General features: G+C 30.4%; 1 protein-coding gene across 1 annotated transcript; it reads right to left on the bottom strand.

Annotated features, from left to right (window-relative positions):
• Positions 1-379: 379 nt before the first annotated feature.
• LOC114186231 (P-loop containing nucleoside triphosphate hydrolases superfamily protein) lies at positions 380-11,557 on the bottom strand. Its single transcript, XM_028074269.2, has 22 exons — positions 11,146-11,557; positions 10,692-10,847; positions 10,469-10,552; positions 9,835-9,954; positions 9,278-9,391; positions 8,961-9,053; positions 8,640-8,729; positions 8,462-8,532; positions 8,268-8,342; positions 8,055-8,142; positions 7,335-7,393; positions 7,030-7,093; positions 5,600-5,665; positions 5,030-5,185; positions 4,844-4,948; positions 3,952-4,187; positions 3,506-3,575; positions 3,379-3,423; positions 3,211-3,273; positions 2,810-2,875; positions 2,630-2,709; positions 380-2,426 (listed from the first exon to the last, which is right to left on the bottom strand). The coding sequence occupies exons 1-22, from the start codon at positions 11,410-11,412 to the stop codon at positions 518-520; spliced, it is 4,077 nt and encodes a 1,358-aa protein (XP_027930070.1). The 5' UTR covers positions 11,413-11,557; the 3' UTR covers positions 380-517.
• Between the last annotated feature and the right edge of the window lie 6,598 nt (positions 11,558-18,155).

The raw sequence follows: 18,155 nt of genomic DNA, 5'->3' as shown, positions 1-18,155 counted from the left end.
TGCTATAAAGGATTAAAAAGGTGACGATAATGTTCATAAGTTAAATGATTATGAAAAATATAAATATTTTTGTACTTCTTATTTCTATCATTTACAGTTTTTTCACGTATTCTTTCATGTATTAAAAAAAATATTTGGTTTTCTGTCTCTATGTTTACAAATATCAAACATTATTACTCTGAAATACACATTAGCAATAATATACAATCCAGAAAACAAAGAAATTGTACCAAATATCGTGTTAAATCCAATACCAATATTTTTTTATCAAACAAGTGGATCACAACGATAAATGCAGCTGAATTACTTAAAAGATTTTAAATATCTGTAGTTCAAAATGACTTTTAGTGGCAATGCCCTCAGTTCAAGTGGGAGATGATGAGATTGGAAAAAATACTATATTCATTCTCCATAAGTGTTATTGAAAAAATTAAATTTGGTTCTCTAGGAACTAAAAGGAGAATTAAACAAAACATGGTACAATTAGCAAAAGGAGAATTAGTTACAGAGCAAGAGTTTAGGCGGCATGGGAAATGCCTTCCAGCAACAATCTTGTTTCCTGAACATATGTATGCAGATTCTGCATTCCATCCTCCAACTTCTCCAACATGTCTGAATAAGAAATGGAAGAAAAAAATGTGTTTTTGTTGTTTGCAGCAATGACCCTAGCTGTTTGTAACTTTTCGGCTCTTGTCAAATCCATTTGCAATTCTTCTTCTAGAATCTTCATTTCACCCTCCTTTAGGTCATATTCAAACACATGCTGCTGGAGTTCAATAATCATATGCTCTATTTCAGACATACAATTATCCCTAAACTCCAAGAGCATCTCTTTCTCTTTCACCACACGTTCAAGTGCAATCTCTTTCTCCTCTGTGTTCCTTAAGCATTGCTTTATTTCCAGTTGAACAGCCTCAATCTGGCTTTCTACATTTGCCCCCTTCTTGTTTAGATTTTCCAGTTCTTTTCTTATAACCCCGAGTTTCTGCTGAGAAAGCTTCATCTCTGCTTGCAATTTTGTTTTCTCTTCTTCAAACTTAAGTAAATCAGTGGCTTTACTTCTAAGATGCCAAATTTTCAGCGAGGAATCAATATTCTGAGTGTTTTCAACCGAAAATAGAACCTTTTCACCTTCGTGCTTTTGATTCTCTTCCTCCAATTTCAATTTGATGCACGCAATATTTTTCGTCAATTCAACTTCGGATTCTTGGTTCTTCTCTTTAGCATTGTCCAGTCCCTGTTTGGAAGCTTGAAGATGAGCCAATTTCCCTTTCTTGTGGTCAAGATGAGATGTCAAGTCCTTAACAACTGCTCTGGCCCTTGTTTCCCGTTGCACAAAGTAAGAAAATGTCGAGGGAAAGTTTGATAATGAATATTTTAGCGCTGAGAACTTTTTGTCAATAATTGTTCTTCTTTCATGTGCTTCAGAAAGCTTAAGTTTCAAAGATTCGAACTGCTGACGCTTGATGTGAATATCATGCTCTGTAACCTCAATTTCTCTAGAGAGCTCATCAACTTGAACCGTTGCTTTTTCAGCACAACCAAATGAAGCTATAGTCTTGACAGCATCTGAGATATGTTCATCGACTCTTTCAAGCTTCTTTGTAGCACAACTTAATTCCTCTGATAACTTTGCCTCACTGAGATTAAGATTATACTTCTCAGAGTTGACCAATACATCAGCCTCACTGTCATCCTTTAAAAGCTTTTCCTGTTCACATGCATCAGAGCCAACGTCCATATCAGACCCAGATGTAGTAGTGGGTTCATATTTACTTTCACTTCCACCCCGCATTTCTTGTGAAATAATTTCTATTCTCAAGTCTCTTTCCCCACCATCAACTTCAACAAGCTTTTCTGGGCAGTCCACGTCTCCTTTGGTTTCAACTCGTTCTTGTCCAATGCATGAAAGGGATCTTTTTAGATCATCTCTCTCCTGCATGGCTCTTTCATACAAATTCATGAGCTTTTCATTTTCTTCAGTCATTTCCATTAACTGGTGCTGGAGATTCTCAACCTCTTCTTTCAACCCAGCTTCCTCTGTTGTTATTTCAAGAGAAAAGCAACCATTGTCAATCTGGGAACCAATTTCATGAGCTTCCTCCCCTTTATGAGCATTTCTGTTAATATTCTCTGCAGCAGCTTGTTCATACAATTCAATCAGTTTACTATTATCTTCAATCAAGGTTTTAAGCTTCATCTTGAGTTCATCATTCTCTTTTGCCAAAATAATTGCTGTCTCGTGAGCCTCTGCTTCTCTTTGACTAGCAGCAGCTATAGCATCAACCATTGCCTTCAACTCCAGTTGGTCATTGTTGTTAATGACAGGCATATCGATTGTTGATGGAAGGTCCATTTGCTGCTTTGCTTCAGTAACTGTTCGGGATTTCTCATGTTCTAACTTTGCCGTCAAATCATCAATACGACTGCAAGATAAAATTTAGAGGAAAATTTTCAACACTGTTTTGTTCATGATGGACAACAAAGTGAAACACATTTACGCAGAAACAATTGGAATAAGGAAATATCACGAGAATGACATTCAGGTACAAACTACATACAAGTAATGTTCAGAAATGCACAAACACCCCATAATTATATATGACAAAAATGAGAGAGTAAACAACACCTTTTTAATTTTTCTTTCTCCTCAAGGCAAACCTCTAGCTTTTTGCAAATTGTATCCATTTCTGCCTGGTTTTGAATAGCCTGTCGTAGTTAATAAATCATATAAGTCAGGAGAGAACGAGAAAGACATAAATAAAGTTGAATAAAGTTAACAACAGAGTGCAACAAGATTTTTCTAGACCTGAATCCGGAGAAACTCGTTTTCCTCCCTAAGCGAAGACTGCCAACGTGATTTTGGACTTGACTCCTGAAGACAGACATTAATAAGAATTAAACACTTGAATAAGTTACATACACACAATTCAAAATGCAAGCAATAAGAAAAAGTATATGTTGTCTATATACAGCAGGTCTGAAAATTGCCGGCTAATATGAAAACCCAATTAAAAGGACACGATCAAAATCATATTCTAGTTAACATTTATGTTGATGTAGTCTATTGTGACATTCACTGCTTCAAACATGATTACGAGTGCACGATCAAAATCATATTCTAGTTAACATTTATGTTGATGTAGTCTATTGAGACATTCACTGCTTCAAACATGATTACGAGTGCACGAAATTCTATATCATTCTTACCAGTTTGGAGTCAAGATTGCTATCATTACGTACATCTTCCATCATCGGATCAGAATTTGCTTTCTAGCATTCGAAAAATCAAGGAGATCGGGTCAAGATAGGAGTTTGCAATTACTTCTAGACACAAGAAAAAATTATTACAGTAACAGTCAAGACAGGAACCATTACCAGATCGGGTTCATGCATGAACTTCCAGTCTAGTGCTTCCAACAACTGCACATACAAGTTGAAAATAACACAATGAACGTCAAAGGAATTAACTGAAGATTTTATGAAGTACAAAGGCGTGCCATACCTTGTTTTCCAGTGCCATTATTTGCTCACTCATCTGTTCTCGTTCTCCTTCCAAACAGAATGACTTTAACCTGTCTTGAAGATGTATAAGCATTAGAAAAGAAAAACATGTAAATCACCGATAAGTCACGCTAGTCTAGCTAGTACTACTTTGTTGGTGAACTCAGACCGGTTAGTTGACTTGTTTCTCGTGTCTAGACAATATCATAAGGCGACTTCTTTGCTTCAAAAGACTTCCATAATTCATATTTGTTAATATAATGGGCAATGTTTATAGCTACGTTAATTGTTCATACTAGAACATTGATTTTTGGTTATAGGGTAAATATATCACTTCATAACCTTTACTATTTTAATCATATGAAATAAAATGTGTTACTTTTGAATTCAAAAGAGACAAAAAAGCTTTAGAACTAAAAGGATTTTTGCTGTATCAATAGAACATGCCTTCTAATTTCTTCTTTTAGCTGCAAATTTTCCATAGCAAATCTAGTTGCTTCTTTATTTCGATCAACCTGCGCTCGCAAGCCCTCAATTTCCTTCAAATGCTCCTCTTTTTCTTTCAACAGATGTGTCTCTGCTGAGATCTTCTCAGAAGCAACTGCTTCTAACCTTTTTATTCCAGCTTCTCGAAAACGTAATCTCATCTTCAAACTTTGTATCTCATCTTCTCTTTGTTTCACCTGAATCATCCCATATTTCAACAAAAGAGAATGACTAAAAATTAAAAGAGTATAAATATACCGAAAACCTAATCAAGAATACTAGAATGGAGCACTATGACAGCCTAACAAAATTGGTAAGCATTTCTCACATAAAATTGGTACTTGTAGGTCAAAAGGTTATATATTCCTTCCCTCATTAATCAATCATTCAAAACTAATAATGAAACTGGTTTGTGAAGTGAGAATTGTCTATTTACATGCTCTATTCAAATCATATCTTTGAGAATAAACCAACATCCCTAAGACTATAGTTAAGTCCCATCTCAAAGAGAAACTAGCTATATCAGGCTACAGGTGACTACAACTAAGACGGCTTTTCAACCATCTCCCTCACACCTCCGAATGCCAGCTTAGAGTGTCGAAAATGAAAGCCACCCAACAATACATATAGGAAAGTCTGATACCATCTAAGAGGCAACCCACAAAGTCTGTTCCTAAGGTTACAATTCCATGTAGGCCATATTTCTAGCTGATACAAGATTAAACTAATGCCTCTGAGGCTGCAAATAAGGCAGTCATCAAAGAGGCCGTAACTAAGAGGAACTAGAGGTGACCACAATTAAGGTGACTTCTCAACACACATCAATAAGAAAGATACTGCTTTTCAAAGGTACCAGCTTCATGGATGCTTGAAATTCTTCTCTTAGTGCTTGTAATTTCATCTCTTTGTCCTTTTCTCTTCTAAAGGCCCCAACAAGGGCAATGTCATAGTCTTTTTTCTGCAAAAAAGAAAAAGACCCTTATCAGAATACAATGTTATGAAAGACTAATGATTTCTTAAGCACAAAAAAAAAATCAACCTGGGATATCCTTTTAACAGAGGTTAATGGACTGAATGATCCTTGCACACCCTCCCACTTGAAGGATCCAGGAGAACCTGGAAAGCTGATTACTGAATTGTCATTATCCTGAATTTCTCCTCCAGCAACTACACCACGTAAACGGGATAGTTCCTTCTGAGACCCCAAAATAAATTTGAGTAAGAACCAGTCAATTTAGTAAGGAAGAAATACAGGTTGTTGGAAGCTTCTCTTTAAATAGAAGATCAAAAGTAAAATTAAAATTTGGGTCACAGTTGTACTTTTCCGATAAGCAATTAAGTAATTTTACATAAAAGTCCAATGAAATAATCACTCTTATGAATTAAGATGGCATGAAATGTAAGTTGATGTTATTGTTCCATTAGCATTCAAACTATTGCTCTCCGATGGCCAATTTGATAAGCATATATATAAAGGCATTAATTGACTCATATAATGATGAATGTAACTAAATTACCCGTTACCTACTCATTATATAAAGAAAAAGGTCTGCCAAACAATTTTTGTTCAGAACATCAGAGATGAAAGGATAAATCAAATTTATAATACCTTAAGTTGCTGAATTTGAATTCTCATGGCAATGACATCTCCAGACGCATCCTCATTTACAATTGCCTGGAGAAATATACAATTATTTATAGTGCAATCATTACAAGTGTCTACACAGATCACCTACATAACTAAACAACTGAGCTATGTTTAACAAAACTAGCTCAAAGCTGGAAGTTGATAGCTAAAATCCGGCGAAACACTGATAGTCCAATTTGCTTCAGGTATCCATGTGCAATTCTTATTAATACTCAAAGGATACTTCACAGATACATATCTACGAAGTATTCAAACCTACGAAGCTCCAATACTTTTATTTGTTTCACATATCAGATAACAAAACTTTTGAATAATTCACCGAAATCACTAACCAAAGAGAGAAATCGCTCTAGTCGCTCTAGGTGAATAAAAAAATAGTGAGATCGATAGTATTGTTCTATATGTAAAAGTTAGTAAGTAATTTTTTATGACAATTATCCATAATTCTTTTTATTTTGACAGTGTTTGTGAAATATGGTTTTAATTTGAATTTGTACGATTACTATTATATATTTATCATGTTTTGTGAATTTTTAATGAGCATCTTACACACACATATTATCATGTTATTTTTAGAATAACTGCATTACTTTATCGAATTCGCATATCATATTTGAGCATCATTTCCTAAAATAGAGCTAAACTAAACATGGGTAATACGATTTGTTTTTCAATTAATTAAAAAAAAAAATCATCAACCATCAATATTATTGTATCGAAGTGTAATCCTCCATTTGTAAAATAAATATTTCAAATAATATAATAGTTAAAATAAATTATACAATGAAAGAGTATCTAATCTAAATAATAAATAATGATGAAAAGATTGTCAATATCATATTTAAAAGATTCATAAGAATTTTTTACCTTATATGCGAAAAGATAAACATAATAAAATCATGTCCTATAAGTAAGCGAAGAAAATAAAATAATCAAATCATGTCAAAAAAAAAAAAAACTAAAAATGGAACTTAATAAATATTTTAAGATCAAAATAAGAATAAATATAAAAAACTAGAAACTAACGTTTAAAAAATGTTATTTCAAAAACGTTATAAACCGCTAAAAAGAGTTTGTTTGTCAATCACTATTAATAGGATCACACTAGTTTTTCAACTAGTAAAGAAAACCCAGAAATTAACTGAAATGGCGTATCAAACAGCCTTTATAAGCTCTAATGACTAATTTGGTTATGATAAGATTACCCTACCAACCGAAGCCTCTAACTTTCTTTTGAGTTTTGGAGGACAATTCATTAAAGTTTTTAAATTAACAACATAGAATAAAACAATGTTTGTTACCACATCGTAATAATTGAGAGTCAGTCCTTTGTTTAGGTAGAAGATAGACGCACATCAATGTATAGGCTCTAAAAGTATGAAAAGACATACATTGTTCTTAATAAATTTGGCGCGCTGTGCAAACTTCAATGTGCTTAATGTCTCCAGTGAACAACTGCAAAAAGTTACCAAATGTCACTTAAATACTAATAACCAAATAAGGCAGCCGACAATGAAAAAATTAAATAAATAAATTTTAGAAAAATTCGTCAAATCCATTTATGACTATTGGAGTTCATATACTGGAATACTCGGATAGCGACTCTAAACAGAAAAACATAGTAACTTTCTCACTGACGGTTTCCCTAAATTCCTTATGCACAGATATTTAGTACAACCATAGGAGGTTTACTGACCAAATGGAGGGGCTTATGTTTGCAATTATGATTGTTTTTGAATTCCCTCCCAGAGAATCCTGAAAAGAAAAGAAGATAGAATACTGATCAGATTTAATTGATAATTGCAGTGCAGCTCCTTATTTATAATGAAGTCAGACAAAAAAACAATATTTTCCTCTAATATTAATGGATATAAACTATTCATTTTTCAGTGAAACACTTGCTAGATGATTCGAATACTACCGGGCAGAATATTACAAGGATCATTGAGTCAAACATTTCAAGTAACAGAATAACTACTATAATTGCAATAATTATAAATTATAATTGAAAATACCATAAAGATCTGCATTTGAGGTGCTTCTACACTATAATGTTCCAAGTGCAGTTAGTTCCCCAATAAGCTGCTGGTTACATATAGCTGAAACTAGAGCCCCTTAATGGAATAAATGGTTCTCTAATGCAATTTTATTGCCAAGGAAACTGGCTAGTTGCTATTGCAAAAAACCAACGTCTGTTGAGTAGTAACTAGATTAGGTGTGACAATTATTTCATACAGTTATTATTCTATAATAACTGCATACTTACAAAATAGATTGCAACTTCTGTAGTTCTAAACCAATTCATATCCCCCAAAACTATTTCATTTTATAAGACCGATATCAGTTGCCACAGATGTCCGGACACTGAAATATAATTTACCTAAGAAAAATTAATTTACAAAATATTACCACCAACCTGAAGTAAAAATGTCAGCTTTGAATCACGGTATGGAACATGGAGCGATTTCCCATTAGATATGCTTACTAGGTTCATAATCACAAGCCTGCAAGTATATTATCACCTACAGTGTTATATTTTTAGCATAATACCACAACTATATCAACTAATGGGAACTAGCATATTAATGTAACAGATGAGAATTCAATATTGTCAATGAGGATAACCAACCCCAAGGTTGAAAGAGATTTGTTGATATTAGTTGCTTCCTTAAGGCGTTCCCCTTCAGCACCAGAACTCTTCTGCCTGTAATAAAAATGGATATGAAGTATCATCTACATGAATGTTAAATGAGGTGAAATGCTCCTTGCTTTTGTGCTCATCTAAATCATGAAAACAAAAACAGACTTTTTGGAATCAAGTACCTCTCAGATCCAGCCAAATCAACTAAATTAAGTCGAGCATACCGAAAGTGAGTCACTCCTTGAGATTCCCACTAACAAAATAGTTCAATAAAATTGATTTATGATATACTTGGAAAAATAGTGAAAGTTCAACATCTTTTGCACGAAAATAGGATATAGAACATCAATATTGACTCACCTGACTCTCAATGATGCAAGTAAATACACTATGAGATCGACTGCTGGCCCGATTCATGTTAGTGGCCGCTACCTTTCTGTTTGCAGCTCCCTAATTACATTGTTATTTTGAATCAGTGCCGATTGACTTAGTTCTAAAAAGAAAAGTGAAAAATAAATTCACACAGGCTACTTTTATTCCTCAATTTGGAATTGCAAATAACAAAAAATGAATTAATTAGTACAGTATTACAATCACAAACTAAAAAACACTTTACAAAATTTATATTAAAAAACAGTACAATATGATGTTAAAAATAAAAAAACAAGGGTGAAAGCATACCTGAATAAGTAGTTGAATGACCTCTCGAGCATAATTAACTTCTATTTCCTTAAGATTTTCGACATAAACTCCTTTCTTACTGTCTTCTCGTATCTGTCGCACAGATGTATGCTTTAAAATGTTTTTTCACGAACTCAAAGAAATAACAGCTCATACAATATTCGTATATTATTTCTCAGCTTTATAAGATTAATCCTCACGAAAATTAGTTCTTCTAATGATTAGAGATTTTGAGAACAAGCATAATGAGAAAAGGTATCCAACAAAAAGGGTGATGATTTTATATTTGAAGGGGTTTCTAAAATGTCCATTCATACCTGCAAATTGTTAGATGATGGCTCCAAAAGATCAAGGATCTGTTCATTGTATATCTCCAAGAAAGAACATTTGCATGTAAATTTTAACTTTTCATCTCTTCGAGCCTCTTTTTCCTGCCGTATTACAACAACAACAGATTACAGGCTAAAATTAGAATTTTGCGAATATAAATATATATGAATAATTCTGCTGAAGCATAAATTTGTCTTAAGCTATACAGATTAACTAGTCCAAATTAAAATTTAAAATATGTAAAAGGCAAAACTTCAAGTATTATTCAACCGGCAAGATAAACATGATAATTGTAAACTATGACATTTGGAATCCTAAGGAAAACACCTTGTAGGAACACTGATTCAAAATAATCACCGATACGGTGAGCTTGGTAAAATTGCTTCATAACAATATAAGATACTATAGTTTAACAAATGGCTTAAATATTTTAACTAGAGAGCGCAAATCACATGAAATTCGTCTGATGTGCAAGCAATTGCATTAATCTACGTATGCATTCCTTAAAAAATGATTGAGTATATAGTTGAACAACAAACTATACCTTTTGAATTCTAGAAAATAAGTGCTCAAAAATTCTGGGTGTCATTCCACAGTTGACACTGTGTCTTCTCGTTCCCCCCTCAATGTCACCAAGCATGGTGTGTGTCTTCCCACTGCCAGTCTGTACAAAATCAATTATTTTTAGTGATCACACGAGTGTTTCATTTTCATATTCCGGACAAAAGAACAAAACCAGGTAAAACATGCAATTAATGATACAAGCCTAATGGAACATTTGCTTCAAATTAAAATTATGATTTATATTCCTGCGTAAAGTGATTCAAGGAAATGTTATGATTGAAAAATTATTCCTGGTCATGTCTAACAGTATTTTAAGTTAACTTTTCATATTCCCGGGAATACTTTTTAAATTCTAAATTAACTAAAATAAAATAATTAAAGAATGGACGGTAATAAAAAAATGTACACATGAGGAAATGTAATTTCTGCGAATAAAACATACCTAGATATTTTCACAAAACCTTCTAACAAATGTGACAGAAATGCCTCCTTACAGTCATTACTATGCTCCAATAGACTCAAATAACATGAGGTGGAATTTCCTCACTAAATTATATCAACCTAAGCAAACTAACTGAACAGCAAATCAACAAGAACAGAGCTGAATATCTCACCTGACCATAAGCAAACATGCAGCTGTTGTAGCCTCCCATGCAGTTTTCTACCATTGGCAAACCAGCTACATTAAAGAGATTTTCCTGTCATATCAGGAGTGAAGTGTGAAACCCAAGCTTCAAGGTTCATAAAAATTAGAAAAGCAAACAGGTTTGTATAGTAATTTCGATAAATTTATTAATAGAAACCACAATATGAAAGAAATTATCCAACAAAGTTTACCTGGCTAACATTCTCATCAGCAACCGCATCAAAAGTAAACCGCGACTCGGGATGTCCAGTCCATGTAATTGTTTGACAGCTCTCTTGCCTAACACACTTTCCATACCCTTGCACCGATATTTCAGAGTTGCTAAGAGGACGCATTCTAATTATAACCTAGCTCATAAAAGTAAATCATATCAAACTCAATTCACTTAAACCAAACTACCAAAAAACAGATAAATGTGAACTTAATTAGAAACAATTTTCAGATATAAATTATTACAATTACTCTCCCAAACAATTCTAATTATACAATTTCATTACTTACAGAGAATAAGAAGAATCAATTATAGCCATAAATCTTGAAATTAACAAACACAAAATTTCCTTTAATCAGCATTGCTCTTGAAACACTAGGAAGCCTTGCATTAGACCTAGTGAACCTGAATAGAGCAATGTACAGTTGTTGTACCTGAACATTGTGATCTTTCCAGAAGGAAGGATCCTCGCAGAATTCAAATCTCCGAGATGAAGAAACGGCGGCGCTACTCTGTCCGACTACACTTTCGTCGTCCCACTCGCTTAGGTTTCGGACTATGGAGCTTTGCGCGAGCGAGTCCTTGGCAGCGGATTTCAGAAGATCCGGAGTGTTCTGAACCAGGGAAAGCGATGTGGAGGGGTGGTCGTGGAAACCGAACCTGCTCTTAATCGCACTGGCAGCCTCAGATAGGAACGGCATCGTGGAGTGATTGATCGTCTCGGTGGAGAATTTGGGGAAATGGAGGGAGTGGTGTTTGTGAAAAAGGCGGAGAGAGAAGGAGAAATAGAACGAAAGTTGAAGAATGAGGAAATGGGGAAGGAGGGAGAGAGAAAATTGAGAAGGAGCCAAGGCTAGAGCAAAAGATTTGGTGATCTAACGGTGGATATTCGTTTAAATTCAAACTATGAGACCGTTTGAGATCCGCGTTTCAAATTTTCGAAGAAGGAGCCAAGAGATCCTCTTCCTTCAATTATTTTATTTCTTTCTTTACTATTTAGTTCACTTTAATTTCTAATAAGTAATAAATTAATTCACAGTTCACATTCTTCCTATTAGATTTCTTTTTATTTTAAAAAGTAAAAACACAATGAAAATTATATATTTTTAATATTTTATGTTGATAAATTTTTTTATTTAGGTGATTGGTTATAAACTAGTTGGTATATGTTCATTTTAGTTTACTTTTATGCATTTTAAAGGTTTAAATGTATTTTTAATTTCATAAATGTATATAGTTGACGGATGTTCACAGTTGTTGGTGTTTAAAAAAATAGTCAAAGTAAGATTTATATGTATGTTTTACTTAAGTTATTTTGTATAAATCAACTTTTCAATAACACTTTAAAATACAAACGGTATTTTCTATCAATTTGCACCCAATCGAACATTTTTTATCTTTCATGTTGTTAGTGAACATTAATTGCATTTTTTTACAAATTTGGATAAACATTAATAATTAGAAATATATTTTTTATATATAAGCGAAAACGTAATACGCATATTTTTCATATTACAATAGTAAAAATAATAAAATTATTGTCATAATTATAAAATTAAAACAATTTATTTTACTTTATTGTAAATTAGTATATAAGTTATGCTTTTCTTTATTAATATAATTATTAATAAATTTATATATATATATATATATATATATATATATATAAAAGTTTAAGTACACATCTACTAGTGTGACTTAAAAGGAGGGAAGAAAAATGATTGTATGATTTCAAAAGAAAATTTTGTCAAAGTTTATTCAAAAAAAAATTGTCAAAGTATCACAGTTTCTAAAATATTGTTTGTTTTGGATTTTATATTCTATTATGGTTTTATCCTTAAAAGGTGAAAGGAGGAGTAGGAAGAGTGTTTACATTTTTTTTAACTCTAATTTCTAGAAAATGTAAAATTATTGAAAGTGATAAGAATAAAAATAACTTTAAATATATAAATATATATATATATATAATATTCTTAAAGTTATTCGAAAAAAAAATGAATTTCAATACTCGAAAGCAATTATTGTATTATTATATGATAATATATATTAGACTATTTTAATTTTAAAAATTGTAAAAAAAAAATATGTATCCCAATTTTAGTAGCTTAAAATCTAGTAAAATATGATTATTTCACTATAAAAGTCAAAACATAAGATTTAGTGTATAAAATATATTAATACAGTCTTAAAACAAATAAGACTATAAAAGTATAAAGTTTATACAAACCAACTAAAAATCAATTATATTTCTAAGCACGAACCACTCACTTACAACTACTCCCATAGAAACCTTCCACAACCCTAAAATATGGCTCCTCATCCTTTGGAGGTGCATCTGTGCAACCACATCTGTTCCCACTAAATAGGTGATCATTGCAAAAGAAAGACAAACAACATAGAAACACAAAATAAGGGTAAGCTGATGTGCAAAAGAGGTAATCATACAATTTATATTTAAATCATGTCAAATACTTACAAACATGTTATAAAACACAACTCTGATTTATAATCACATAAGTAGTTGACACTAAACTCAATTATTTGGATACATGCATCTGACATCAGATCCCCTAGCGGTCTGCACCTGGGAATGGTTCCCAAACTCTACAGAGTTTGGCCTTAAGGGATTATCACCCAACCATCAACAAGGTAAATCCCCTTCGTGCCTAGGACTTGATATAGTCCAATGGCTAGGATCTCCTTCATCTCTTCACCATATAATCTATTGTGCTCTACTTGAGTGTTAGTAGTTATTAGAGAAAGGATATCAATTTAATAATGAATCCTTATATCGATGCATACACTAAAACCTCCACACAAAATTTCTCCTTGAAATTTTTTAAACACCATAACTTTGCATGCTCACACAACATTTCATACCAATTATCATCTTATATACCCATAATAACATTTTTATCTCAATTCATAACAATAAGGACCTTAGAATCCAATTCAAGTATACACAAAACATCCAAAGTAACCAAAACAAGAAAATAGAGCAAGTGGCGTTATATATGAAATACATCCAAACGGTGAAAACCATTTCTATAACCACATACTTCAAAACAAAGACCACACTTGTCAAAATGAAGAAGATTCACGTGTATAGGATTAATTGTCAAAATTTCAATTTAATCTAGGTTAACGAAGCGGGAATATTCATTTTACCAATAAGACGTAGTGTTAAAAATTGGGTGGCGCTCAAATTTGATCAATTTGCAAAAACCAGCGCTTAACGCCAATCGATTCGTAAAAACGAGCATTCAACGCTGCCACACTAGACTTAACATTGTATTAGATATCAGCAATATCAAATTAAGGTTTTTGAACAATTTAAACCTATTTCATTACTCCAATTGGTACTTCTACTATAGGCAGTGGTAAAAAGAGTTTTAAATTATAGTAGGTCACACCTAGGGATGTCAACGGGATGGGTAGGGTACGGGTAGGGTACAGGTAGTAGCTTCTCGTACCCTACCCAGTGCATAAATATCTACCTCGTACCCGTACCCATATCTGTCGGGTATCCGTTATGCAGGTACCCGCCTATTTTTTTCATATCCGCGGGTATCCGTGGATACCCACGAGTATTTACAAAATTATTTTAAAAACAAATATTTAATCATAAATTCAAATAAAATAAAATAAAATACACCATTGTCATAAATTTTAAATAAAATTCAAATAAACTCAAGTTTATAAGTCCAAATACACCATTGTCTTTAATTAGTGTTTTGATCAACAAGCTCACTCTCTCCGATTGATTCCTGAAAAATAAACAAAATAAAAAAAATAATAAACCTCAATTGCCACGTGCTAAGTATTCTTATTTTGATTTCATCATTTGACAACAAGTATACCATAAACGTCACTATCTATATAGGGTTTGATATATATGTCCAATTTCAAAGAAAGGAAAGAGAAGAATGTCAAGGGGTGTACCTGGAAGAAGACAACATATCGATACTTGAAGCGGGGAGAATGAAAAAAGAATACAAGATGTGCAACTTAAAAAAATTAGGTCAAAATATTTTTTACTAATATATATTTATGGAAGTTGACTTTTGTAACCAATCTTTCAATTAAGTGTACCAAATATTTATTACATTAATCATCATTGTCATAATATACTTAATAATCCTTCATGCATCTCTCTCTGAAATGTAATTCTCTTCACCAAAGTTTCTCTATTGCCTATTCATTTGTTGTTTTGTTCTTAGTATTGTTGTTATTGTATAATTTTGAATTTTGATCACAATTTTTTTGTTTTTTTACAAAACTATGGGTGACAATATGGGCCTGGCCCCCAAGTCCGCAAAATTAATGTGGGGCGGGCTAGGACAGTGAACCCGCAAGCCCGCAGTGACCTGACTCGTTGAAGCTCACAATTTGCACGGACTGGCTCGCAAACCCACATAAAAAAAACTTATATTTGTGTGTATTAGTTACTTTTGTTAGACTCTTGTATTAACGTTCTAAGTTCTTGTATGACTGAAAAGACAAGTATTATGTATTGTTTAATGTATTGAAATTTGAAGAATACATCTTGTATGTCACTACGAATATGAATATGATGAAAATGTTGAATTACCAATTTATCATCCAACCCCTCAAAGTTTTTATTTTAATAATCTTGTGAACTTCTTAAAATTTCTCAATTTTTTAAACATAAAAATTTATCATAAAAAAAAATGAGATGGTTCACAGACCCGCAAACCTGCACTTATGTGGGACGGATCAAACATTTTAATCCACATTAAAAATACAGGACAAAATGGGCCATTCCACATTGTATGAACCAAATACGGACCAGACCGACCGGGTCCGCATTGCCACCCTATTCAATACAACAGTTGTTAATTTTCAAACAAAATTTCGCATACTAATTTCAATTTTTGCATTCTAAAAGTCATGCAGGTGTTCAAAAATTTTAACTGTTATTTTTAAAATTTATAACAATGATAACTACACTAACTCAGTTTACCAAAAAAATAAATATAAAATATTAAAAGTTAATATAATAGAGTTTTTAAGAACTAAACTATTATACGATATAAATAAATAAAATCATTTATATTTTATTACAATAAATAAAATACTCAAACGTAATATTGGTCATATGTAGCCAAAATATTTTAAAAATATAAAATTGTTGTTATGTTTGTAGTTGTCATATTTAACCATCGCTTTTTTATTTTTAATAAAATCATCCATTAACTGTATACATTACTATCTCTAATATCAATGGTAAGTGGTTATATAAAATTGCATATTTCATCTAATTTTTGCTAAAGATTTCATTGTAGATTAGCATTTTTTATATATTTAAATAAAATAAAAATATAATCATTTATATTTCATTGTCAGCACAATAAATTAAGTAATACTCAATCCTGTAATTATTTATTTAGTCAGAATATTTTAAAATATTAAGTGGTTGTTACCATATTTAACCACTATTTTGTTTTTAAATAAAATCATCCGGTCTAGGTAATATCTATCTACAATAATAATTGCAATTGGTTATATATTTAGACAAGTAATTAAAATAGTATCACGTAATAAATTAATTTAAGATATGTATCTAAATATAATAATAATACTAATAATATTATTATAATAATATCTTGTAGTGATAAAAATAATAATAATAATAATAATACAATTACTACATAAATAAAGAGATATACATTTGTTGTATCCTTTTTTGTTTATACAATTTTATCCTCTTAATTATTATTTGTTAAATTAAAATAATTACTCATAATAAAAATTATTTATCCATTTTATCATTTTAATAATTTTAGTAACTATTTTTTTTAATTCAAATAATTACACGTATATAAAAATGAAATGAACGACAAAACAAATAAGAAGTACAAGTAATTGAAATATAATCTCGTAGTAAATAAATGTAAAATGTGTGTTTAATTATAATAATAATAATAATAATAATAATAACACTAAATAATATCGTGTAGTGATAATAATAATAATAATAATAATAATAATAATAATAATAATAATAATAATAATAATAATAATAATAATACAACTACATATATAAAGAGATAAACATCTTTGGTATCTTTTTTTGTTTTTTTCAATTTTATCCTCTTAATTGTTATATTTTAAACTAAAATAATTATTTAAAATTAAAAAATTATTTTTCAATTTTATTATTTTACTAATTTTAGTAACTATTTTTTTGAATTGAAATAATTATTCAAATGTAAAAATAAATACACAACAAAACAAATAAAATGGTAAAGTAATTGAAACATGATTCATAGATAGTAAGTAAAAGTAAAATGTGTATGTAACCATAATAATTAAGATAATAATAATAATAATAATAATAACTATTATAATAATTATAGTTCTAATTAATAATAATAATATCAGTAATATAATAATTGTAATCATATATTTGAATGGGTATGAACATCAAGAATGAAATATTGGAGTGAAATTTTAAACTAATCATCTATTTATCAATATACCTATTTTTTTAAACTTTAAGACAAAAAATAATTTATCATAATCTAATAAAAATTAAGACGTAATTACTAAAAAAAATATATAATAGTAATAATATTATATATTATAAATAAGAGTAATAACAATTATTATTATTAATAATACTAATATTTTTTATAATTTTACTACTATCGCTATAAATAATATTTATAATAAATTATATGATTATTTATAAAAATATTACAAATAATAATATTATTTATAATTAATATTATAGTTGAAATCTTAAATAAATGAAAAAACAAAAACAAGTTGATTTTTATAGGATTTGAACCTAGATTTTTGTTTACCAGAATTTTAAAATGAAAAAAAAACTAATTTTTATGACACGTGTCAATAAAAAAAATGGGTAACGTAGTGGTAATATATTCTTTTATTAGTATACTAGCGAACACACAGGCGTTGTCGCGCCTGTATTCGCATTTTTTAATTTTCAAGAAAGTTAAGATCAATAACAAATATATAATTTTTAAAATAGTTGTTAAATATAAAATTATCAAAAAAATAAAATATGTAAAAAGAAAATTTAAATGATGATTTAAGACAAAAGAGATTTAAAAGTAAAAAATAAATAAAATAAATAATTTTTAAAATAACTAAGGGTAAAACGGGTATTATGAAATGTGGACACAAAAAGAGGAATCTACTTTATAAAATAAATAAATAAAATAATTAATTTTAAAAATAACTAAGGGTAAAACGGATATGATGAAATGTGGACACAAAAAGAAGAATCCTCTTTATAATTTAAAATAACTAAGGGTAAAACGGGTATTATGAAATGTTAACACAAAAAGAAGAATTTACTTTATAAAATAAATAAATAAAATAATTAATTTTTAAAATAACTAAGGGTAAAACGGGTATGATGAAATGTGGACACAAAAAGAAGAATCATCTTTAT

This window comes from Vigna unguiculata, chromosome 5, assembly GCF_037176805.1.
Source record: "Vigna unguiculata cultivar grain cowpea cultivar isolate G323 ecotype 2 chromosome 5, ASM3717680v1, whole genome shotgun sequence".
NCBI classification, from domain to species: domain Eukaryota; kingdom Viridiplantae; phylum Streptophyta; class Magnoliopsida; order Fabales; family Fabaceae; genus Vigna; species Vigna unguiculata.
Note: the sequence above shows the minus strand (reverse complement) of the source record. Positions and strands in the feature narration are given on the sequence as shown.

Excerpts from the sequence above, each read along its gene's own strand:
- LOC114186231 (XM_028074269.2), bottom strand. The coding sequence starts at position 11,412 with ATGCCGTTCCTATCTGAGGCTGCCAGTGCGATTAAGAGCAGGTTCGGT. Across the intron at positions 9,054-9,277 it reads CATCATCTAACAATTTGCAG|ATACGAGAAGACAGTAAGAA; the intron begins GTATGAATGGAC and ends TCTGTGCGACAG. Across the intron at positions 2,876-3,210 it reads GCAATCTTGACTCCAAACTG|GAGTCAAGTCCAAAATCACG; the intron begins GTAAGAATGATA and ends GTCTGTCTTCAG.